Consider the following 24,487-nt stretch of genomic DNA (forward strand, 5'->3'; position numbering starts at 1 on the left):
TATGTTCAGATTCTTCTACACAAATACGTGTAGACATTAGTAAATAACTCTGTTTTGTAGTTACTATGAAAGGGATTCCTATAGAGGTAGCGGTAACCACATGTTGCTAGGTCTCCCACAAATATGGAGTGCATGTTAGTAGGCTTTGTATTGTTTGTCAGCATAATGAATTTAAAACTGAGAGATGAGAAAAACGGTTACAAAGATAACTGTAGGATGGCGGTGGGACTAACAACGGGATGATGTCATATCTTCTAAATTTCATCCTTAGAGGGCACAAAAGAAAGGTTCAAATATACTTGAGTTTTGATCTTTGGATAAATTCTTCAAATCTAATAGGGCTAAAGCCCTGTTATATGTAACCTTTCGTCCCATACTTGGGTTTTCCTTTCCCTCCTGCCTGCCTGTTCTCACAGCTCAGCAAGTTAACGTAACTTTTGACATTTCAACTGAAACTGTCCAAGAAATTCGAAGATAGTGGGATGACAAAGGGAACAAAACTGATAAGTGTGCCTATGCGAATATGGAATATATATTAAACGATTTTGTTTTCTTGAGAAAGCTAGCTAAAAATTTGGATTGATACCTGTATTTGTGAATGTTATTAGTGTGGCCTTCAGCGTAGAATGTGCTACAGCTTTAGAGCACCTATCAAAAGCAAGCATCAGAATTAAACCTAAATTTCTGGTGTAGTTTTTCAGAATATTATTAATATTTTCATTAAAATGAACAAAGATTTTTAAATGCAAAGGATCCTCATATTCCTGAGGGCTGTGAATGTGGCACATCCTGCTTTGCATTGAAGAGTGTAATACCCAGGAATATGGGACCTTGCAAGTCTATTTGGAATGCCTTGTATTAGTGTAGTGAAGTGTTTCATTTTTGCAGTGAATTGAGATTCTGATTTTTGGTTTGTTGTTTTTTTCTTCTACAGGACAGTTTGCAGAAAATGAAACAAATGAGGTGAATTTTAGAGAGATCCCATCCCATGTCCTATCCAAAGTATGCATGTATTTCACCTACAAGGTCCGCTATACTAACAGCTCTACGGAGATTCCTGAATTCCCAATTGCACCTGAAATTGCACTGGAACTTCTGATGGCTGCAAACTTCTTAGATTGTTAAATAAAATAAATTATAATAAAAATGTAAAACTTTTTTCAGTATTTAATACATGTAGTTCAGTTAGTAACTTTTTTCAGATAGCATGTTGCGTGTGTGCTGTTGAGAACTGTAAAGTTCACTGCAGAGGCAATTGCCTTCAGTCCTTTTGCATATAGCAATCATTCAGTTGAAATTTGTTTTGCTGCTTACACAAATAAGGACATTTTCACAACCGAGACAAATAAACAAATATGCCAATTAGTAGATGGCTATGCCTTATCCTTTAGGTGTGGTAGAAGTTTCTTTTAATACAATGACCGTATAAAATACTGGAGTTTAGTCTAATGTTCTCTAAAAGGTAATTATAGTTAAACGCAAGTAGCTGTTTAGAGTTTCTAACTTTCTCTTACTGTTAAAGTTTCTAAACATCTGAACTTAATCTCCTTTGTAAGATAGCTGTCCTTTAGCATAGTTATACTAACTAGATTAGAAGTGCCCTCTAAGGTTTGTATATTGACAGCAATATTCCATTTAAGTTGGAAGTGGAGTATGTAGGAGAATGTTTAAGGCTTTTAATTTAAATCATAGTATAGACATTTGAAGAAAGTGTTTGATGCATTTTTTTTATAACCTAATTTTTCCCCTTTAGTAATTAGAAATACTTGAGTCACTTGTCTGTACAGTAAGACTATGATCGTACTGACAGTGGCTTTTAATGTGTCTGCATTACCTTCTGTATAACATGTAAGGTTATTCTTAATGTACCGTCACTTGACCTGATATGGATTTTATATGGTTTCAGTTATGTTTTATTTCCGCTGTTGTGATGGATTATGTGAAGTCTGTATTTAATCTTTAGAGCAGTAGTCATTCAAATTTTCTATCATAACAACTGAAAAGATAGTTATCCTATCTTTTACCTCTTCCCTGACCTCTCCCTTAAATCCACAAAAAAAAAAAAAAAAGACCCTGAAATGTGGAGGTCTTGTATTTGAAGGAAAGGGCATTAAGCAGATGTTTATAGAGCTTTTTTTAAAAATAAACTTAATAGTTATTTCCAATGTTTTTACAAATATTTTAGAGGAAAAGGATTGGCAAGCCACTCACATAATACTAGAGTGAAACACATCACCTCTTGGTAATTCCTGTTGGTAATTGCCTATACTATCAATTCTTTGTTTAAAACAAATTTCCATTTAAAGAAAAAAAGAAAAGCTTAAACTGAGACAAGAAGTTGCTTTTTGTTCAGTCACAGCCTGAAGAACCCTTCTGCCAAAGTCATCTGTAAATGAGAATGTATTGTGAAAAATGATGCAAGAACAATGTAGTTAGCATTTCCATCGGCTGTCTCTGCTTCAGATTTTTGATTAAGAAATGATTGTGGTCTTTTATGGAAAAGTCCTGCTGACAGATGGTGGGACCTCTTCGTTGATGTATTAACTGATTGTGAATTTAGAGGGTTAAAACTCTTCTCTAAACCTTATTGCCAACATAAGTACAACCTTTGAGGTTTTCCATACAAAAACTGGTAACTTTATACATAGACTATGCAGTCTGCCCATGGAGGAGTTCAGTTCTGACAAATGAAATCTTACTCTGGACTTGAGCAATGCTTGATAGACAAGCTGACATATGTCAATGTGTTGATAGATTAGCTGACGTTTATTCACATCACATACTTCGGCACAATTTATCGTGTTTAGTGTGGGGATGTTTATAACTAGATTGGTTTTGCATGATAAAGCTGAAGTGTACTGCAAAGCGATTGTCTGAAATCCTATGTTTGAGCACTCTGGTCAGTGCCATTAGTAACTCATTTTCAAGAGCACTAAAAAAAAAAATGAACACAAAACCAGAAATACCCTGTTATGCTGCTTTTGTTAGAGCCACTAGGACTATACCCTAAAAGTTAAAGGGGTAGTGACATGGATATTTTAGTCCCAACTACATTTCTGTCTGAGCGAATCATAAGTTCTCCAGCCATTTTTAATAGTCTTGAGATTAATGAGTTGAAGCTCAAAACTGTTTAGTTTAAAACTGAAGTAAAAAGGATGTCATAAAATATTTTTTTTTAAGTAACCCAAAACAATTTCCTGTCAAAATGCATCGCGTTTTATGATTCCATACTTCAGCAGTAAGTTAAAATAGCTGTTTTATTTCTGAATGATAATATCATTGTTTTTTTTCTTCAGCTTAATGTATCATACAGAAGCTTTGAACACTCAGGAAATGCAGTAGTGTCCTAGAATACACTATTTGCAAAACCACTGGCTGTTAAGCAAACTAACCTGCAGATTTCTAAGGGGGAGGGGGGCAGAGGGAATTAGTGCAATTTACTTGGTAGTGACATGGGTATGCTATTAACAGACAATTGGAAACTTGCCACGCTTAACCCCTGAGTTCTAAATAAATTTCAAAGTTGAAAATTTTTAAAACTGTGTTTCTGTTGATTTGATTTGTGACCTCTTAGAGCGGGTGTTCTGCTGTAGAATCATAGTTCTCGTGAATTGTGTGGTGAGCAAACTGCTAATATTGAAACTAGTATTTGGGTGAAAGATGGTGAAACACCATGGATGATACTAAAAGGTTTCTTCATAGTTCTGAAGAGATTCATGAATTTAGTTAGTGCTTAGATCTCTTCCAGCTCCTCCTAATTGTAACTAGTCAGTTCTCCAAAGAAGTGACAGCATACTGAAAATGCCTGGTATTCCTAAACAGCCTTGAAGAGTCTTTAAAGACAGCCTTTAAAGACTTTGTGGGTCCTGTAATACTGAACTCCCTTTTGCTTGGTAAGCTAGTCCTGTATCTGGTGATTAACGTTTTAAACAAGTTCTGATTTAGCCATGAAAAGTTGCAAAGTCTTTACCAATTGTAAGCAACGAGGAAAGTCCTGCAACGTTATGATTTTTCATAGTATAAGGTGGTGAAGAAGTCTCTGGTGGCCTCCCAGCGTGAAATGGACTGTGTATCTGGAACAATCCAAACTCTGTTTTACAAGACTTTAAATTCCCTTTTGGCTTTGAGGTTCAAGAAAAGAGAGATTGTCATCAAGATTCACCAGGCCGTTATATTCAACAACTGCATCGAACACAATATTTAAAAGGCTTTTCTGAAGTAATGGTATTAAATGTGGAAAATCTGTTGCTTCTGCTCGCATTTACAAATTACAGTATATACACCAATGTCATAAATAGCAGCAGTGGCTATTTGATTTTTCTCCCCTTCTTGTTTTTACAATCCCATTGAAAGCGGTAGTTTTTACTATCCCCAAACCTACCTAAATCTTTTGGTTTATATAATGAAGTAGACAAGGGAATTATTGGCACAGAAGTAACTTTTCAGGCCATGTTTTTCCTTTTTTTTTTTTTTTTTTTCTTTTGGTCTCAATTGTTGCATTGTAATTTAACCGTACCAGCTACTGCAGAGTCAACAAAATCACAACACTAGTGTGTCGGTGCTAATGAGAAATAGCAGATTTTCCTAGCTGAAACTAACAGTGAAGGCTGGGCTGTAAGCTTAGTTTCAACAACTGGGAGAGAAAAAGCAGGAACTCTTATTTTAAGATTGAGTGAATCTGGAAATAAAACTGTAATGCTCTTTTTAAAATACAGGTGGATCAAAGCTCTGTAATTAGCAAATGAGGCATTTGGTGTTTTTTCCCATGGAAAATGTCCAGCTTTAAAGGATTTTTTGACAAACAATAAATTGGATTGAAGTGGGATTTCTTCTTAAATGTAGCTCACTAGGTGGCAATGTTATGGGAACATATCAACACTGTGACCTCAATGTGTTGCACAACAGCGGGAAGATCCAGAAAAGAGCACATAGATTTTGTGATTATTAGTCATCTACAAAGCTTGCTTGAGTGTTGTCAGTAGGGCAGCCGAGAGAGAAGAATGTTGACTTTATCAGTTCAGGTTTTAACGAGTGTTGCATGTCATGAAATAAAGCTTCGAGCGCGATGCTTCTACAAACATAGGTTATGGTGCAATCCCTCTTCTGTGGGAGAAAGGTCACTGAGATTAAAAAAAAAAAAAAAAGTTCGGTCATCACCATGTTAATGTTTTATGCTTACAGGGTAGAGGATTTTCCTCCCACACTCTGTGGGAGGAGAATAATGATGTAAGATCACAATTACTCTGTAACAAATGGACTTCTTCAACTTTTTCTCCTCTTAAACTTATGTACTCGGACGATTTTCAAGACATTCATCATGCAGTATTTTGTAGCCTCACTTGTTCAGGGTAGCATTTGGAAAATTAACGTTCTCCTTAAAATATATTCATCACTTTACATTGGTGAAAGTAACAACCCGAGAGCTTTTAGATAAATTAAAACCTTACTGTGCAATGGTAAAGTTACTGGTTTTCAGGATAGTTTCATGCAATTAATGAGTTTGAGGAGGGAAATTAATGGTACTCCTTATATATTGAATGTCAGATTCTTTTGAAGTTAAAGCCAAATACTGTGAATTCTTTCAATATTAATTGTTAATTAATTAAAACTGCTTTTTCAGATGAAAGTTCATAGCTTAGGCTTCTCTTCCCATGTAAAAAAATACTACGGATATCCTACTTGCGCCTAATAATAGCCAACCGTTATCTTCAAAATCCCAATTACACAAAACCATAAGTAATGCATAATTAATGTCTTAGGTTGCTACAAATTGTTGATATTCTGCTCAGTAAAACAACAGAGGACTTGTTAGGCAGGTTAACTATCTCTTGCACAAATTGTTTGGTATTGCTGAGCCTGAAAAACGTCTAGGATCTATTTGCATTTGGCATTTCATCTATCTTTTCATACAGGGAAAAGCTTCCTGCATTACCATACTAGATTGGACATACAATGCTTTCCAGAAGTGAGACTCCATTTGAGTCAGAATTATTTCTAGCAAATTACTCGAAACATGTAAATCATATCCCAATGTCACACTATCATTTAAGCTGCTTTCAGATTTGTCATAGAGCACTTATGAGAAATATTTAACTTGTAATAAATAACTATGATTTAACAAGAGAACTGCCTGAAAATATTTGCTGAAATAGTCAAGTAACCGCTCATCCTTTTTGTTTTCTTAACATCATACTCTGTATGAAGTCTTTCCCAAGGGACGCTCAAAAAAAACAAAGCCTAACCAACAGGCTGAATCAGTGACATCTTGGTGTACAAGCCTGCAAACTGAAATTCTGTAAGCTCTGTACATAGCAGGCAGTCTCTGGTGATGGCAGTGCCCAGTGTGATGTGCACATTTGGAGGATTTGTTTTTCATCGTGCTGGAGCTGCGATAGCTTAGTGTACGGCTCTGTAAGCCACCCAAGACGGCTTTTCTCCAGCAAATGTATCTTGCTTCTAGACCAGCATGACTAAACAGCTACACAGACCTGAAAATTTCCTGTCAGCATCTTCTGCATTGGTTGTGGAGTCTGAGTCACTTCTGTGCATCTCCGATAACCAGCTTAGTAGGTATTCACATACCCCTTGGGCTTAGCTGAGAAGCTTTCTGTTCAGAGTCTTTATAAAGATTAAACAAACAACCTAAACGACAATGCTATTTGAATCTTAAATGTATTTATTATCACTGAGCAGAGTCTGAACCTTGTATTTGATAGATGCCGTAATCAACCTGCTTACACGGGCTCTGGATAACGCTTTTTATGTGGCAGAACTTTTCACAATTACATAACAACAAGCTTTTTAATCTGTTTATCTATTCTTTGATTACGGGTCCTACACCATCCTCATTATTTACATTTTTATAGCTTTTATCTTTATAAGTATTTATCTTTACAGGATTTCTAAGAGTTATAGGAGTACTGGTGCCAAAGGCGTGGCTTGACAGTTACTTCAAAATGGTGATTGCAGCATATTACTAGAACAGGCAGTTCCCCTTCTTGCCATGGCCACGTGTTCTCCTTCTTCCCTGGCAGTAACTATAACTGTGCGTCCACAGAATAGGCCAGGTTATTTTTTTCTGATCTGATGGAAAAACATTTTGGTAAGTAACCATTATGCATGATGAAGCCCTGCTCTCCTGGAAGTGGCTGAACATCTGCATGACAATGGGAAGTAATGAATGAATTCCTTGTTTTGCTTGGCTTGTGCACGCAACTTTTTCTTTATGTATTAAAGTGTCTTCATCTGAATCCACAAATTTTCTTACTTCTACCTTTTTGATTCTCTTCCCCACCCCTCTGGGGGAAGAGTGAGCGAGCGGCTGTATGGTGCTCAGCTGCCTGCCAGGATTAAACCACAAAATGGTTTCAGTCTTCCTGTGGCTAAACTGAAAGCCACAGATCACTTGCAAAATTGATAAATCCTGCATAAGAGAAGAAATGGAAGCACATGACATCTGAGAATGGGATCACTCATGCTGTGTTTTCTCCCATATCGGGAATAAGGTGAAACCTTTCCCTTTGCCTCCATTCACTCCTTTAACTGACGTGGAACAGAAGCGATAAATGTGCCTGTTACTATTAAGAACTGAGTAAGACAAAATTAGAAGAAGCCATTGATGAAAACCCTACATTATCAGTAAGAAATAAAACAGCAACACAATTTCAACAGGTCAAAAACATATGAAAATGTAGCATATTTTTCATTTTTAGCGATGTATGCAATTAATTTGTCTTCTCGATACAATTTTGTCTTGGTTTGATTCCACACCTTTTACTAGCATGATGCAGACCGCTTTCTGCAGGTGCATCAAGCGTGTGTTTATCAGATCTCTGTTCCACAGACTTTTTAAGCTCAGTACCCTTAAACTGGCAGTGGAAGAAGTTGGCACAAGTCCTCTGTGAGGTATGTAGTCCTCCATGCTCCTGAGACGTAGTCTCCTGGCACTGCAGATTATGGTTGCTGTGTCACTGGAGTAACAAAGGGAGGTTAATGTCAATGTGCAGTTAAATTCCGTGCAAGATAGAGATAAGATGGAAAGCTACAAACAAGTACAGTGTACAAAGACAAAAGAAATCAAGCACGTGTTACAGTGGCAGAAATTGTAAAGAAACAGGTTGTGATAGTTTGGTATATAGAAGAATGATACAGGAAAAGGGAGACCAGAGGAAAAAAAATGTTTGGTAACGATAATGGAGGGAATGGAATATAAAACTATAAGAACCCCAATCAAGAAACATATTTGACTTTTGTGAAACTGGTTAGATACATCAGAAGATTATCTAACAAATGCAGACTGAATATTGATTGCATTTTTTTCTGTAAATATAGGTAATGCAAACCATGAAATGGGTTTTTAGATCACATTCATGAATGTTTTCAGGTACATTTTCAGTAGGAGGTACAGTTGCAATTTCATGATTTGCACTATATATATATTAGATATGAGTCATAACCGCGTATTTGATCAGATCAATACAAAATACCTCCTGAAATAATGCAGATACCACATTAAAGCCCTCTTACCTCTAAAGCTTTGAGTATTTGGGATCTAGGACTCCAAACTTGGAAGCTTCTGGCAAAACTTAAGTTTACTTGTGCAGGATGAGACTGCACTGGCCAAATACTAGAGATTTATTTCATTAAAAACAAACAAACAAACAAAAACCAAAACCCAAACAACTCCCCCAACCCCCCCCCCCAAAAAAAAAAAAAAAGCCACCAAGAATTTTTCATTTCTGCTTTGGCTATCTCTACACCTGCAAGAGATTAGGAAGGTTTAACTGCACAAGTGTTTTCTCCCATATTTCGTATAGGTAAAGGTCAATGCTGAAATGAACAGCAAATTACAATATAACCAACTCATTGTGAAATCTTCCCACTCTGGGATCTGGGGCTTTTTGTTGTTTAGATTACTGAGTAATTTAGAACAAAGAATACTATGAGCCATCACAAAGTCAGGAACAAAACAGTATTTAAAGAAGAAAATACTGATATTCATAAAAAAAACTCTTCCTGAGAGTCTGCTAATAGTATTTGTTTCCTTATTATGCTTGAGGGATTGAATCCCTGTGGCATTATGCACTGTACAAACAGTTACTAAAAAGCACTGCCTGCCATCCAGGTGATGGAGACATGGGGAAGGAGAAAAAAAAACAATAAAACACAGGAATAAAAATGTTGCACAAATATATTATGGAATTGCATTACACCTGGAAAAAAAAAAAAAAAAAGATGTGTAGTAGAAAAAATACATTTGGTATAAGAACAAACTATTCAAAGTGAATTTAGGATGGGTTCTGGTCATGAATTTCAGCTGCAGAATGACTGTTTGGTCTCTTACACATTCAGTTAAGACGGGGTGGGAAGTAGTCCATTTGTGCTTTATCATTTATGCAAAGGGCAGACCCTGTTCCTTGCTTTTCATGTCTGCTATCCTCAGGAATGGAATTTGCAACTGGAGGAAGTTATCTCAGTAAACAATATTTTAGTCCAAAATGTGGTAGGTGCCTTTATTTTTAAGATCAAAAAGTTACTGTAATAAAATAAAATTCAAAAAAAAAAAAAAAAAGACTTCTGGAACTTAAGGGTAGTTAAAAGGTTAAGAGTGTTTTCCAAAGCAGCTTCTTGGCCAGAGACAATTTTTCTTTATTACAGAGTGGAACTTGTATTTTTATTGGTTACAGTTAGCGTAAGGCTACAAGGCTGTTCTCTTCATGCAAAACTAGCTTGCTGGCGTTCATACACTTAGGCCTTTTCATATCTTCTGACCTTGAAAAGGGTTTTCTAGAACATGGTTAAGAAACTGAATACAATGGACTCAAATCAGTTTTGTCTCCCTGTGATGACAACAACACGAATAGTCAATATGTCCATGTTTATAGCTGAACACATGTCCACTGCTTAAACTTGATGTTCTTGCTATCATTGTGGCATATGGCACAAATGTATTTGGGGATAAACATATGTTTGAATCATGCAAAAAAAACCCAACATCTAGTAAAACAGTAATAGTGCCACTTAATACTGTAACTGCCTAAGTTAGTTATGAAGAACGGCAGGAAAAAGAAACCTCCACCTCTACCAAATGCAATTAATCCTAATTATCCTGCAACCTAATATGAGTTGAGAGATCATATGTTAATATTGACTTCTAGGGAAAACACAATGGCAGGACTCTTGACACTTCAATGTCACTTAAATGAAGGCAGTAGAGCAATGCCAGCTTGCACGGCTTCAGGAGCCTATTGTTTGTGACTGAGAATTGAGGTTGGATTTAGAGGGCAAAAAGTATAGGATTCAGCTTACATTGCAAGTTTTTCCACCCTTTTAGTAGGCTACTCTCATTTCCTACTCAAAAATCAACACATACTCAGTTCTGTCATCAGCAAATTCCTCCAAAGCCCATAGGTTTGTTCACTCCTGCAGCTAGCTCATGGAGGAATGATGCTCCTGCTGCCTTCTGCTGCTCCTTTTATGCAAACCACAGGAATCTGGACGCTCATTTAAACAACAGCAACATTGCCCATGCCGGACACGAGTTGGCATCTGATGCCGCATTATGCTGGGTTTTTGTTTTCTACCAGTTAGCCATCTTTAAGGCCGAAGATACAAAAAAATATCTCGGAAGGTAAAGCTTGTGAGAGGGAACAGCATTTGTATCACACCAAGTAACACGGTTAAAGAAAGCAGGCAACCTTTCAGATACACAATCCTTCTTTAGGCCTAAAATTAAGGTTGCAGATTTCAGAGGCACATACGAGCTGAGAACTACTGTCCAGTCATCGGATTGGATCTGTATTAGGCCACCTCCAAAAGCAAAGTCAGGTGTTACTGAGGAGCAGAGGTGATCCAACGGGGGCTCTTTGGCATCATTATGAAGTGCAGGTGTGCATGGGCAAGGAAAGACAGGTACTGTAAGATTAGTTATTGGAATGTGCAGTGAGGTCAGTGAGAAAATGGAGCTACAACGAGCTATAAAGTCAGTATCATAGAAGCATTAGGGTTGGAGAAGACCTCCAAGATCATCCGGTCCAGCCATCACCCTCTACTAAACCCTTGGTTTTATGCACACACTAACATTAAGGGTTTTATAGATTTGTCTTCAGAACCATTATTTTGTAGGTTTATGTTGAGGATCAGCTAGGTATGGGATACTATACCATGGAATAAATGGAATGCTGCTATATAATATGAAATAGCTGCTGTACAAGGTGCTCGAGCAAGTCCAGAGAAGGGCAACGAAGCTGGTGAGGGGTCTGGAGAACAAGTCTTACGAGGAGCGGCTGAGGGAGCTGGGGTTGTTTAGTCTCGAGAAGAGGAGGCTCAGGGGAGACCTCATCGCTCTCTACAGGTACCTTAAAGGAGGCTGTAGCAAGATGGGGGTTGGTCTGTTCTCCCACGTGCCTGGTGACAGGACGAGGGGGAATGGGCTAAAGTTGCACCAGGAGAGGTTTAGGTTGGATGTTAGGAAGAACTTCTTTACTGAAAGGGTTGTTAGGCACTGGAACGGGCTGCCCAGGGAGGTGGTTGTCACCATCCCTGGAGGTCTTTAAAAGATGTTCAGATGTAGCCCTTAGTGATATGGTTTAGTGGAGGACTTGTTAGTGTTAGGACAGAGGTTGGACTCGGTGATCTTGGAGGTCTCTTCCAACCTAGATGATTCTGTGATTCTGTGAAGGTGCTTAATTCGCTGACTTTAGCTCCTGGTGGGGCGTTTTTATTCACCTACAGAGCTACCACCCAAGCACCTGGCGCAAAGCACTGGGCATATTCCATCCCAGGAAACGAACACGCCGAATCCCAACACGCTCCCACCTAAAACACGACTCCCTCACGCCACAGCTCAGGACGCTTCTCCCTCTCCCTCCGAACCACAACCCGCCCGCCCGCCTCACCGCCCTCCCCGCGCCCGCCCGCACCGCCCCTCCCCGGCGCCTGCGCGGCGGCGGCGGCGGCGGCACCACGTGACGGCCGAGGGCGGGGACGGAGCCGGGCGCTGCGAGGGCCGGCGGCGCGGCGCGGCGCGGTGCGGCGGGGCGGGGGGGAGGAGGAGGAGGAGGAGGAGGCGGCTCCATCATGGCGTCCATGCAGGTGAGCGGCCGGCCGCCAGCCGCGCCCCGGCCTGCGGGGCGGTGAGGGGGAGCGAGGGGAGCCCGGCCCGGCCCTCGGGGGGGTGCCCGGAGGGGTGAGGGGAGGTTGAGAGGGGGGGCAGGCGGAGGGGAGAGGGCGGGGAGGGGAAGGGAGCGGGGTCGGGGCCCTCGGTGCGGGCTGAGGGGGCTGAGGGGCGCTGAGGGGCGCTGAGGGGCCGGGGCCGAGCCCTGCCTCCAGGGGTGTCCCCCCGGGAAGCTGCGGGCCGAGGGCGCCTGGCTCTGCGTGCTTGCACCGGGCTGCCGCAGGGCCGGCGGGGTGCAGGCAGCCTGCCGCTGCCCGACAGGTATTTCCAGCCGGGTGCCGCCTTCGTCCGCCTCTCCGGAGGAGCCGGGGATGGCAGCTGCAGGATCCGCTCGGGCACCGTGGCTGGCTTCTGCCCTGACTTACCGGGACGTGCCCAGGACAAAAGAGCGCCGGGCTTTGCGGCTGTGGGCCTGGCCTTTCCTGTGTCACCTGCTCCGCTTCGCCTCCTTATTATTTGTATTTTCGTTTCGCGTTTAGATGCGGTTGATCCCCTGCTTCTCGTTTTCCTCTTCAAATCCCTCTTTCTTCTTTTCGTTCTGATCCACAATAACTCGTATTTTTTTGTCACGAGTAATGGGACGACCCAGAAGGAGCGTACAAACAATGAGGTTAATTCTGTTAGCCTGGATTTAGTGCCGACAAGAGTTAAAGTGTCAAAACACCGGGCCTTGTGGGGTAGCAATGCTGCTGGCAGAGATTAGAAGCATTAAAAAAATTTGTAGGTCTTTCTGAGTTACTGAAATGAGACGGGATCGAGAACTTGAACATAGTTGAACATGCTGTACAGAACGTTCTTGATTTAGCAGCAGTTTAGACAGATAGGCTGATGTGTCTTCGATTTAGCAGCTCAGTCTGGCGAATGCGTTTCTGTAATCCTTTTTTTAACACTCAGGTTTCCACAAGTGCAAAATTGAGACAGTCGTTCATTAAGTAGAAACTTTTTATAAAGCTACGTAAAAAAACATAAGGAAGTGACGGTTGTGAAACTTGAAGGAGACAGTCTGTGGGGCTTTATAAACCAAGGCTATGCTCTGTCTTCGGCCTATTAAATGACCTTCTGCAGCTTGCCTCACCCTCATTCCTGTTGATTCCTTTGTAAAAGGGAAATAATGATTACAAAATCATTGTTTAGGACACAGGAATTACAAATCTTGTCTAAAAGATCAGTTATGTGTGGAGGTAATACTCTCTTCCTGAAAATGTGACTCTCGTGTTGTAATTGCTTCCATTTTAGAAATGCTTGCTGTAAGATTATACTTCTTTCTCTTTTTTTTTTTTTAAATTCTGTTCTGTTGTCTTTTGATGACGAATTTTATGGAGTTGGTTTTTTTTTTTTGTTTATGTCCTACCAATTGCATAACATTCTGAAAATAATGACTTTTTCCGGAGTTTTAGACATTCATTTATGCTGTGCTCAAAAACTAGAGAAATGGAAAAGGAATTGCATAGGAACCTTTGTTGTAAATAAGCAGGAAACCTAAACTAACTGCAGTAAAATTAGTAAGTTTCCCAGGATTGGGCACCTTCACAGGTGAACAAGATTTCAAAGCTCTGAAGTTTTCTATCGAAGAACGTTCAAATCTTCAGCATGGAAAACATTTTACAAAGGAAGCTGTTGTATATAATTTTGAGTGATTTTTCCATTCATGTTCATTCATTGCTGCTAACATTTAATATGTAAGTAGCCTTACTCAAAAAAAGTCACTTTTCTGATTATATACAGTTTTTTTTTTTAATACCCAGTGTCTGAAATGTTTGTGCAACTCATTGCAGTCTGTAACTATACCAATAGTCTATTACCATACCATTATGGCAGTTTTGTTGATATTTCTGATACGAATGATATCAAAAAATGACTAAAATTTATTTGAGCTACTCGAATGCCATGATTTCTGCAACATTGTGATGCCCTCAGTTGATTAGACCTTGTTTTTACATATCCACCAAAATTTCTGTGATTAACTTAAAGGGAAATTATTTGACTGCAATATTCTGAAGTCATCCTGCGAGGAAAGGGTTGAAACTCTATGAAATCAAACTCTTTTTGCCAATGTCGATGAAGATCAACCTGAACAGCTACTGTGGTTCAGCTGATGTATCGTAACTCAAAACTTGGGAGTATGAGCCTTTGTGTGCCTAGTTTAGGTTTATTATGATTTCTGCCTGCACGGACACTTGTTACGGTAGCTTTCCATAACACTCTTTCTAGATAATAGAAGCCCATGTTGATGAGATCCTCTGTTTTGCTTTTTAGCCCCTGTGTCATACAAAGTGTTGACTGATTCGTCATTGGGTTTGTTTAGCCTTTAGGCAAATGTTTTTGTTGTTTTTTTTTTTTCCCAAGATTTTTCTCAGAAAAAGTGCAAGCTTGTGTAACTTCTTGGTGAAGGGGAGAAGAAATATTCTGAGAAGTTGTGAGTACTGCAGAACAAGCAAATAGAATGGACTTCTTATGAAAATTCGGTGTAGCATCTTTAGTTTTAAAGCTAGAGTTAACATAAAAATGTGGCAAATACTGAAGAAATATGAAATAATAAGCAGTTATTCTCAGAACAGCTGGGAACACAGAACTTCCACTGAGAATAGAAGAGCGGGTAAAGAACAGAACCAAAGTAGTTTAGCTGAAAATGCATTGTTTCTGTACAGTGTTACATACTCAGTTACTGCCTTTCCCTAAGCCCACAGGTATCAACTGCTTGCATCTAAACTTGAAAAAATTCACTTTGTAATGCTGACATTTGAATTACCACTATTTTACCTTTCCTCTCTTCTTAATACTGAGTTTCTTGAAATTCTGGCTTATGACCGGATTAAGGAGATTTCACAGACACATCTATGGGGACAGTTTTAGGTGCTTATCACCAAAATAACCTCTGGTCTTTTCATTAAGGTAGGCACACGGGGCTTGTACGTGCAGATATTTAAATCTGATTAAATTTAGGGGTAATGTAATTAATGACACAAACAGCTTTAGTAAAGATTGTAGTGTAGAATGTCAGCCTTGTGTTTGTGCATGCTTTTATGTTATCAGGACTTTTTTTGCCCTTGAAAAATGCCCGCTGTTGGGCCACTATCAAAACACACGCTCAAGTCAAAGTAGAAAGTGCTACTTTAAAAGTCTTGTTTCAGCAAGAGATTTTTTTTTCTAAATACCTGCAACAAAAGGCATTTAACAAAATAACTGTGCCAAATGACAGTGTGGAATTTGTATTAGTTGAGATCAGCAGCAGCTTGATCACAAAACACAAGCTGGTGGTAACACAGAAGCTGCCCACAAGTTTCACCCTAGTGTGTTTTTTTTCTTTTTAAGAAGTGGGGTAGGGGATGGGAAAACTGTATACAAGCCACTGAAATCTCAGGGAAAAAATGGCATTATAATTGCATTATAAGAAAATATAATGTTCTGAATATGCCCACTTTCATCTAAGCTTCCTTGTTTCTATTCTTCACCTGCTCTTCTTGTCTCGGTGGAAGTTCTCTTTTCAGCTGCTCTCAGGACAGTTGTTTCTTGCTCAATAGTTCTTCAGTATTGACAGCAGTTTTATTTAGTAGTTGGGAAATAATTTTCTCTTTGACATAATTTGGCCATGAAGAAGTTTTAAAATCTATATAATAAAACAAACAAACAAAAAAAAAGACAACTTTATCAAGTAAAGCTTTCAGTTGACTGGAACTTCAGTGCTGGTGTATACGTGTTTGGTGCTGCTGAAGGTCACAGTGCAAGATATTATTTGTGTTATGTGGAATTAAGTATTTAAAAAGAAAATGAGTGGCTACTGTAGCTACACAATCAATTCTGGGATACAAACACAATGAGGTTACTGGTAGTTACTAACTACGTGAAACATTTAATGGTGCCTTTGGTGAAATACCATTGAAAGGTTAAAAAAACAAAACAAAAATATATATTTTTTAAAACTGAAAGATGGATGTATTGTAACTGAGACCAGAATGAGTGGAGAGGAAATACCATTTCTCCTGTCCACTAAGTGGTTATTAGTCCTCTGTGTAACCTTCAGTTATCAGTCTGTACCGGTACGCAGTGTATTAGTTTTGGCTATAAGCCATGCTACAGTAATGTGAGATAAATACAAAATTTATATTTGTTTTACCAAGATGAGTTTAATCTTGTTTTTTTCTTAATTAACTTTTGAAGCGAGTTAAAAAATCCAGTGAAGTTTAAAATTTGCAGTTATTAGTTCAGTGAAGATAAATAAAATAAAAGTCATGGCTTTAGGCCCTAAGGAGTCTCACTTTTTGCATCTGCCTTTATAAACTACTTTGGGAAATGCTTTACTGTGCAGCAGCTGCAGGATTTGGGGGCTACAACAGAAGAATTCACTTCACAGAAAGAAAGCAGTGGCAGACTTTAGTTTACTAAAACTAACCCTAGATATCAGCAGATTTTTCTTCCAAATAGGCCAACTGTATGGCTAAAATATGGAAGACCATGAAGGCTTTCAACCTGGTATTTTGAATGTTGCTATCTGATCCACACCTGTATGATTTAAGTCAGGGAAATAGGAGTAGGCAGCTATTTACTGGAAACAACTGTTATCCCAGTCGGTTGTAGATATTTCTTGCTCAGCTTGATAATGCCCTGTTCCTGCTTTTAGGCCTAGCTATTCAAGCCCTGAGAAGGGGAAAAGAGAAAACAATAGATTTGCAAAAGCCAGGGAATGCTGTCTTGTTAAGCTGTACCCTTGGAAAGCTCTGGGGGCTTGTAAATAATAAGCTAAAGCAGCTTAGCTCAAATAATGTGCACAAGGTGGTGGATCAAGCACTTTCTTCAATTGTTTGGTCAAATTCTATCAAGCTAAGACTTTAAAGGATCCTCGCTTCTATAGTATAAAGGTACAGGCTGTACTGGTGAATACTGCAGGAGATAATGGGATTAAATTACCCTATTAATATGACAGAGGTGAGGCCCAACTTCTGTTGGACTCAGCTGTTACGGTCGGGTTCAACAAACCCAAATGCGCTTGGTAGAATGACCACATCTGACGTAGCCTTGTTTAACAACCAAAGTTGAAGCTTGCAAGCTTTTGGAGGCTGAAGTTCTTGCTGGCGTGGTAGTAGCGAGGATGAAAGTCTTTCACTCTGGACTTGTAGGCAAAAATTTCATGCATCTTGCATGGTTTTGAAGTAGGACTGACAGCTGGGAACTTGGGTTGTGTTCTTTTTTCCTTTTGAAGGGAGGAAAAGGCAATGTTACAATTTAAATCTGCTAAAACTTCATTAACTAAAAGCAAATTACAAATACATTTTAAGTCTTTTAAAGCAAGAAGAGCCACTAAGCATCCTTTCATGGTAGAATGAGAAGGCTCAAAAGGTCTTCTGAAATTGTGCAAGTCCTTGCAGGTTGTCCCGTCTGTCTGTCCCCTCCTTGACCTTTAGCACTTAAATTAAATTAAGAGCGGGGTTCGGTCTTGGGGGTGAAAAGGAGGAGGTGGAACCCACCATTTGCCTCCTTGGCACCAGTATTAAAAAGTTTGATGAGAAAGGGCAAGAAGGTGACAGTGGCAGAGCAGGAATTGCTGAAATTTTTGTTTTGGTGGTGGTAATTAATGGTGTTGTTGAGAATGCTATTCGTCCTTTCATACACAGTTTTAAAAATAACTCTCTTGGGTGATAAAACCGAAGTTGTCATCTTGATATTCAACTCAATTAAAAATACTGCTTGATCAGCTTTAAGAAAAAAAGATCCTTGTATATGTCAATACATTTTTTTTAGTTTACTGGAGTATAGCAAATACTGTCTCTAAAATCTGCTGGAATAAAACCCTTCATGGGATTTTGTGCCACGTGTTTACATAGATAGATTCTTTCTTGATTAGAAATCGGTGGCCAATAAGGAGAAGGGACAAAGAAACTGAATGGATTGAGGTTTCCTAAATTTTCTACCTGCCATACCTAGGGATATGGATTAGATGAGTATTTAAATCTTGTTACAGTTGGCTGTTTCTGACTTTTTTCCCTTTTTTACTCCCTTTTCTTCCCAAAAGGTATTTTGTCAGCATACAGTATTTTATCTCGATTTTCAGCCTCTGGAACGTTCTTCGTAAGGATGAGAAATTCCCCGGTAGACATATGGTTGCCCTCATTATGCCAGTCCTTGCTGTTATCTTGAAGTCGTTGCTTTAGCTGAAGCAGTTTAAATGATGTCAGACGCTTGTCCTTAAAAAACTGAATTATTCGTGTTTGACTTGTTAGTACTGTCTGAGGCTTGTGCTGGCCATTGTTATGTCTGAAGAATCCCTTGAAAAAGCAGATTACTAGCTGTCGGGTTCGTTTTATTCTTCATTAGTGGATTTCACTTAATTTGCTTTAAAATGACAGGTTTAGTGTCAAAAATGGGATTAGCTGGAAAAAGCTTTTCAGGCTGTGGTGTGTGGAGTGGTTTTGTGTGTGCAGTTATTGGTGTCTGTTTAATTATGTTGTAGTTCTGTTTTCAGGTTGTTCTCGCCTCTTGGTGATCTGAAGTCAATTCTCTCTAGAAAGTGCTGCGTGGCCTTGACCTTCCAGTCAAATATTGAGAAATCCCCAACTTGCACTATTTCTCGCTTTATTTTAGAGTATCTTGGGGTGGAACATGTGAAGAGTCTCCTGGTTAGTGAACTGAGAAATCAACAACCTCCACCCTACCCTAGTGAGACCTTAAAATGTTCAGAACAACAAACCATTATTGGTGGGAACTTCTTTACAAGTAGCTCGTTAAAAAGCTTCCTGCACTGCCTTTAGGCTCCCTGAAAAAGAGAGAAACGCACAAAATGCCTGATGCTGGGGACTTGAACTGCGGATTGGTCTGGGAAAATAACATTGTAGAACTGGGTTGCCAGATGTTGACATGTTTTATTAGAAATAAGGAGGAGGATACTAATCTGCTTCTGCACTCTGAGTACAGATTGAAAACCTGATATTCAGCCAAAAATAGATAAAACTGAAAAACAATTCTTCCAACTCAAATCCTGGCATTATTTTTTATGGGCATATTATTCTGCAAAGCAGTTTTGCTGTGTCCTGCTGAAGCTCTAATTGGGCACATCCAGCCGATTCATCTCTCTTCCCTCCTCCTCTGGGCCTTGATTAAAACTTACTATAAGTAAATTTCCACTGATTAGCAAAAATTCTCCCAGGACTGCGATAGTCAAGGATCTGGATGGCTTGTGTGCTGGGGAGTCTGGGCCGAATGATTTCACCTGGTTAATGCAATATACTCTGCGGGGGCTTTTTGAATGACCTGCTTATTAGGAAACAAAGCACTTCCTGAGCTCTTCAGGAACTCTCTCTTTCATCTTTTCTGTTGCTTGCTTGACTTTAGTAAATAATATTTTTTTTATAAGTCAGCATTTTTAATCTTTACCTATTTCTCTTCTGTTTGAGAGCTTTTTGGTGTTTAAATTTAGGTGTCTATTTAGGAATAGAATACTGAAATAACAGAAACATGGAATCAGTTGCAACAATACTTGTGCTGCTAATACTGTATTTTCTGTAGAAGAGTTTATTTTTTTTGTGTGTGTGTGTGTGTCTGACAACCAGGGCTATTTACCCAGTGTTTAGAATTTCACATGCCTTGAGATTTGAGATGGTTTTCAGTAAGAAATGTGCGAAGGGAAGAACAAAAATACTGAAAATAGAGCTGTCCCTGGTCTTGTTCTCTCAGGCTGGGAGGTTGTCCTGGCAGGCCTGTGACAGCTATGCTTAGGGAGCAACGTGACGGTGTTGTCACAGCGCTGGCGTTGCAGCCTAGTGACTGCTCCTGCTCTGGTACGAGGTTACCATTTGCCTCCATTCATAAAGGAGATATCTCTATGGATATCGCCCGGATATAAAAACTTACCCAAATCGGGAAGGATGTTTCTGTGAGGTGCTTAGTAACTCGAATGGGGGAGGAGGTGACAGCTTGTAGCTCATAAGTGAAATGTAAATTCTTTGCCAAGGCTCCGTCCTAGGCCTGTCAGTGCTTTTGTGCTAGCAGTTTGCTAGGTGCGCTTAAGTCTCTGGATGTGCAAGAGAATCACTAGCAGTTACTGAAGAAATACCGTTGGGTCTCCCTGGGATGCAGCACGTTGACTAGCATACAGCAAGAGTGGAGCCCCTGTGGGATTAATTTTTAACTCCTATTTATGAGTTAGCTTTTCTTCCTTGCAGATCTCCGAATTAGATAAAGAGTTGAGTTCACAGTGGTTAGGAAGGCACGGCCTTGGAAGGTTGCTCCTTTCATATATCATCGCAACAAAGACAAAGAATGGAAATAGTGTTTGGAAACAGGTTTCTAACAAAATTGACAAACAGATATTTTGGATACTCATCTTTCCTAGTGCGTGATACGCTGAAGTTGCTGTTCCGTCACTTAGTTTTTTCAGGTCCTCATGACAGTGCATAACTGAACATGACTGGTAGGGTCTCTTGCTCCAGGTGAAAAGGCTACCTCACTGCAGCTTCGTTGCCCATCCCAGCGTATATTAGTGGGAAGAGAAGGTGGAATGCTTCCTCCAACAGAAATCGAAGGAAGCTGTTTACACATTTTCCACTCTGGTTTCTGCTCTATTGCTAGAGAAAAACTGCTTTCCCCTCACCAACTGTTTTCTACCAAACTCTTATCACTGCCCATAATATATCTGGTCTTGTACTGAATTTCATTTTGGTTCAATCAGCTCAGCATTTTTCTCTATTCCTAAATTTTCAAGTCCATCTGAAAGGTTGCTTATAGGTAAAGTATTTTACTAAGATAACTCATTATTTAGCTCCTAGATTACCCATTTCAGACACTGCATATCTCACGCAACATTTTTTGAAACACCAAAAAGTAGAATATTCAAGAACTGCAAAGATAAGATGCCTGAATATATGCACTGAGCTCTTTTTCAATTTTATTTTCTGTGTATCATTTACCTTTATGAAGTATATTCAACTCTGAGGAAATAATAAGCCAGGACTATGGGCACACAGTCGAATTTGATTGCATTATGGCATCAATATTTTACTGCTAATTGACAAGGCCAATGTAACAGTGTGTGTGTGCTTTGCCCGCTCCAGTTATGAAGTACAGTGCCTTAACGAAAACAGTATTTGTTGGCTGCCTTAATAGCTCTCAATAATATGTACATATATTCATAGTTGGCAGTGACCCTTAGAACTAAGGGTACCTTACTTTTTTAACTGCAAGCATACATACTTTTTGCAGATAGCTTTATTATGTTTTAACTCTTTCTAGGCTCCAGTTTTCTAAGGGAAGGGCAAAGCTGTTGCAAGAGTTTAGAACTGGAAGTAGACGCCTGATATTGTGATGCTCTGTTTTAGAGGCGTTGAGAAAGGTATTTTCCACACATCTACAAGATCTACTCAAATTTTCATGGAGGTGGGGGATGAATTTGAGTGCCCTGTTTCTTTGTGGGAAATTAGAGTTAAAGGCTGTCTGCCTTGGGTATGAGCCTTGTTTGTGGTAGAACCAGAAACAAGATCCCTGGCTTGGGGAATATGACAGTGGTATTGTCATATATGCTTTAGGAGTACAGGTTATTCCCTTGTGAGACCAGTGAAGTAATTTTGATTCTGTTAATAGATGTTTGTAGCATAACGTCTGGCTTAAGGGTGCACAGTAACCAAACTGTCAGATTCTAGGAGATGGATTCTGAAACATTCACATTACCAACCTCCAAATCTTCTCCTGTACTAAACTGCTACCCTGTCCCTGTTTTTACATTGCATCTTTTTAAATGCCCTGCCTCTGCTGCTTTATGTGATTCTCCAGGAATCAATACAAGTGAGAAATTTAGCTGTGGCATTTGAGATGTTACCACACCAGATCCAGAGCTGGCAAAGAGGGATGCGTACCCCACTGGAGCAAGAAGAATTTTTGCCTAGCAAAGGTGCTAGAAGCTATTGGCTTTGGAGATGTTTAAACCTAAACTGTACCAGACAGTGGCTGCCATTTTTCTGGATTAAAATGATAGTTTGTTGTGAGCTCTGTGAGGAGTTGGCAGAATTCTGCTGTGCTGACACGTGGTTAATTTTGTTCTTTGCTCCATATTCTTTGAGAAGTCTTACGAGCTTCACGCTTCAGAAAATCTGTAGAGGATATCTGAGCGGGCTGCACGAATCCTGTTTGACAGAATTAGCTGTAGGATACAAGCCATTGCTATGTCAGGCAATTCAACTACTGCAGTAAGCTTTCCTTTGGAATTGATGTTTGGATCATTGTTAAGCTGTGTTCTTTGGTTTCATCCCTGAATCACCCTTTCCTGTAGAGGTAGGTGAATTAAGTAATCATGGTTTCAAAGGCTTCCACCTTTATGAAAACACTTGTGCAAACTGCTGCTTGTGTTGTTATTCTTTGTCTTGCAGCTGGTCATTCTTTTAATTGAAGGACCGTGGTGTTATCCAGTCTCGCGTTTCTGATCTTCGTGCTCTCTTCATCCCTCTCCCTCTAGGTAGTGAATGTGATACCAATTTCATACTTTTTAGTTTTAGTTTATTTAGAAGTTATATTAAAACAATGTTTAGCATAAAATCCTCTATCTCAAAAATAAGGACGAGCTCAAATTAAGATTGCCCATGTAACTTAATGTTTGCGCTCTGATTTTTCTTTCTCAGTTGTCTTAAATCAGAAGTGGACAAGCAGTAAGGGAATGCCTATATGAAATCCCACGGTGGAGTAGCAGAAGCATTGGAATGATGGTCTTATAATATTGGAAAGAACAATACAGCAAGCACTGATCCGAAGAGCATATAGGTGTATAGAAATCATGTGAGTGAGTGATGGAGGCTGTTGTGGGAAGTGAGTGGCTGTACTGTCTTGTAGTTTGACTGGAAGGAGCTGGCCGAGAGGCTGAAGGCAACTTGAATGTGTGATGACAGGAATATCACTCTTGATTCATGGTAATTAAAAAGCAAAAGTAATTAGAGTATTTACTTCAGATACGCATTTCTCAACAGAGGTGGAGATTCGTAAATGAAGATAGACTACTGATAAGCGTTGTGCTACAGGTTTCTAGAAAATACTATTTTACAGTGGCAAGTTGTCTCAATATGGAAGAATAGAGGAAATGTAATAAAAGTGTAGCTACAGGAGAAGCTATTTAGTGAGTAGAAGATAATAAAAGACTTTGACAACTTATTTTCACTTTCTTTTGTACGCTCTTAAAGCTCCATATAAAAGGAAGGGGAAAGCATGTAAGGGTGAAATCTACCCGTGGTTCATTATTTTAAATTAGTAGATTTGAAAAAGCATTAAAGTTTTTTTTAAATCACCTAAAAGAAAGATGAAGAAAAGGATTAATCTATTAATGGAAAAGGAAAGCAAAGAACAGATGACACAGGTACTTAATAACAACGAGGCAGTAAATCATGGCAAACAAATGGGACAGATTTAATAGCTTTTTGGTATTGGATATTATGTCTGCCACTAGCATTCAGCTGTTTGTTTTTTTGTGTGTTTTTTGTTGTTTTTAAGTGTTTAAGCAACCGATTCTGATTTGCTTTTTTGGCAATTATTTTGAGTGAGTTTCCAGATGGTAAATACTATTTTTATTCTTCTGCTTTCCTATAAAAAAAGTGGCTTCTGGAAATCGCTGAACTGAATGGTCTCTGGTACCTACAGGTTATAAATAGACAATTAACTTGTACATAGATAGGAAATCCATTTTAGCTATATTTTTAGAGCAAATTGTATTGAGTTTCTTCTTTTGCTGTGTAGTAACTACTGTGAAAACAGAGCAGTAGATGTTTTCTGATGATGCAAATATTTTTTTTTGCTTTGGCCTTTGAATGAGCCAGCAAGAAAAATGTGGTATAAATTAATGTTTTTTTTTTTTTTGGTCCTTTTAACTACAGAGGTATCTCAAGGTATCACAGAAGTAATTTGGTTGTTGTAAAATTGTTCTGTTTCAAATGAGGGTCTGACTGAGAAAGGGCGTTTTGTTCCTTTGTGCTGAGCAGACCTGCCAAAGGGTTTTCTGAGGGCTAGTCTGCATAGGCTTTCATGCTTTCTTACATCCCAGTCATCCAAGCTGCGTGCAAGCGTTCTCACAAAATACAAAAGTGACAACAAATGGAGAAGCTTCAACTGAAGAAGGATTAAAATCAGCAAAATGGCTTTCAGGAGAGAAAGGTACAGTGTATTTAACTGGGGAAGGAGAGGGGAGAAGCTTAAAGGAGTAGCAGGCTAACCAGTGCTCGTGCGGCAGCGAATGCTGAGCTGGGTTAACTGCAGCAGGCAGCCCAGTCCCACGCGGCTGCTCACTCACTCCATCGTGTGATGTGAAAGGTAAAACGAGAACTTGTACATTGAAATCAAGACAATAGGTAA

General features: G+C 39.3%; 2 protein-coding genes and 1 long non-coding RNA gene across 4 annotated transcripts in view; 2 read left to right on the forward strand and 1 right to left on the reverse strand.

Moving 5' to 3' along the window:
• The window catches only part of ELOC (elongin C), a 14,268-nt gene extending 10,729 nt beyond the window's left edge, over positions 1-3,539 (forward strand). For both annotated transcript variants that reach the window (XM_083822674.1, XM_083822675.1), the window contains exon 4: positions 935-3,539. In XM_083822674.1, the coding sequence (XP_083678800.1) occupies positions 935-1,125 (191 nt within the window). In that variant the 3' untranslated portion in view covers positions 1,126-3,539. The remainder of the gene's footprint in view (positions 1-934) is intronic.
• On the reverse strand, positions 932-22,926 carry LOC310893536. Its single transcript, XR_014579069.1, has 2 exons — positions 12,541-22,926; positions 932-7,970 (listed from the first exon to the last, which is right to left on the reverse strand). It is a non-coding gene; the product is annotated as an uncharacterized lncRNA (long non-coding RNA).
• The window catches only part of UBE2W (ubiquitin conjugating enzyme E2 W), a 34,460-nt gene continuing 21,945 nt past the window's right edge, over positions 11,973-24,487 (forward strand). The window contains exon 1 of the mRNA XM_083822673.1: positions 11,973-12,093. Coding sequence (XP_083678799.1) covers positions 12,079-12,093 — 15 coding nt within the window. The 5' untranslated portion in view covers positions 11,973-12,078. The remainder of the gene's footprint in view (positions 12,094-24,487) is intronic.

This window comes from Anser anser (genome assembly GCF_964211835.1).
Source record: "Anser anser genome assembly, chromosome: 2".
NCBI lineage: Eukaryota > Metazoa > Chordata > Aves > Anseriformes > Anatidae > Anser > Anser anser.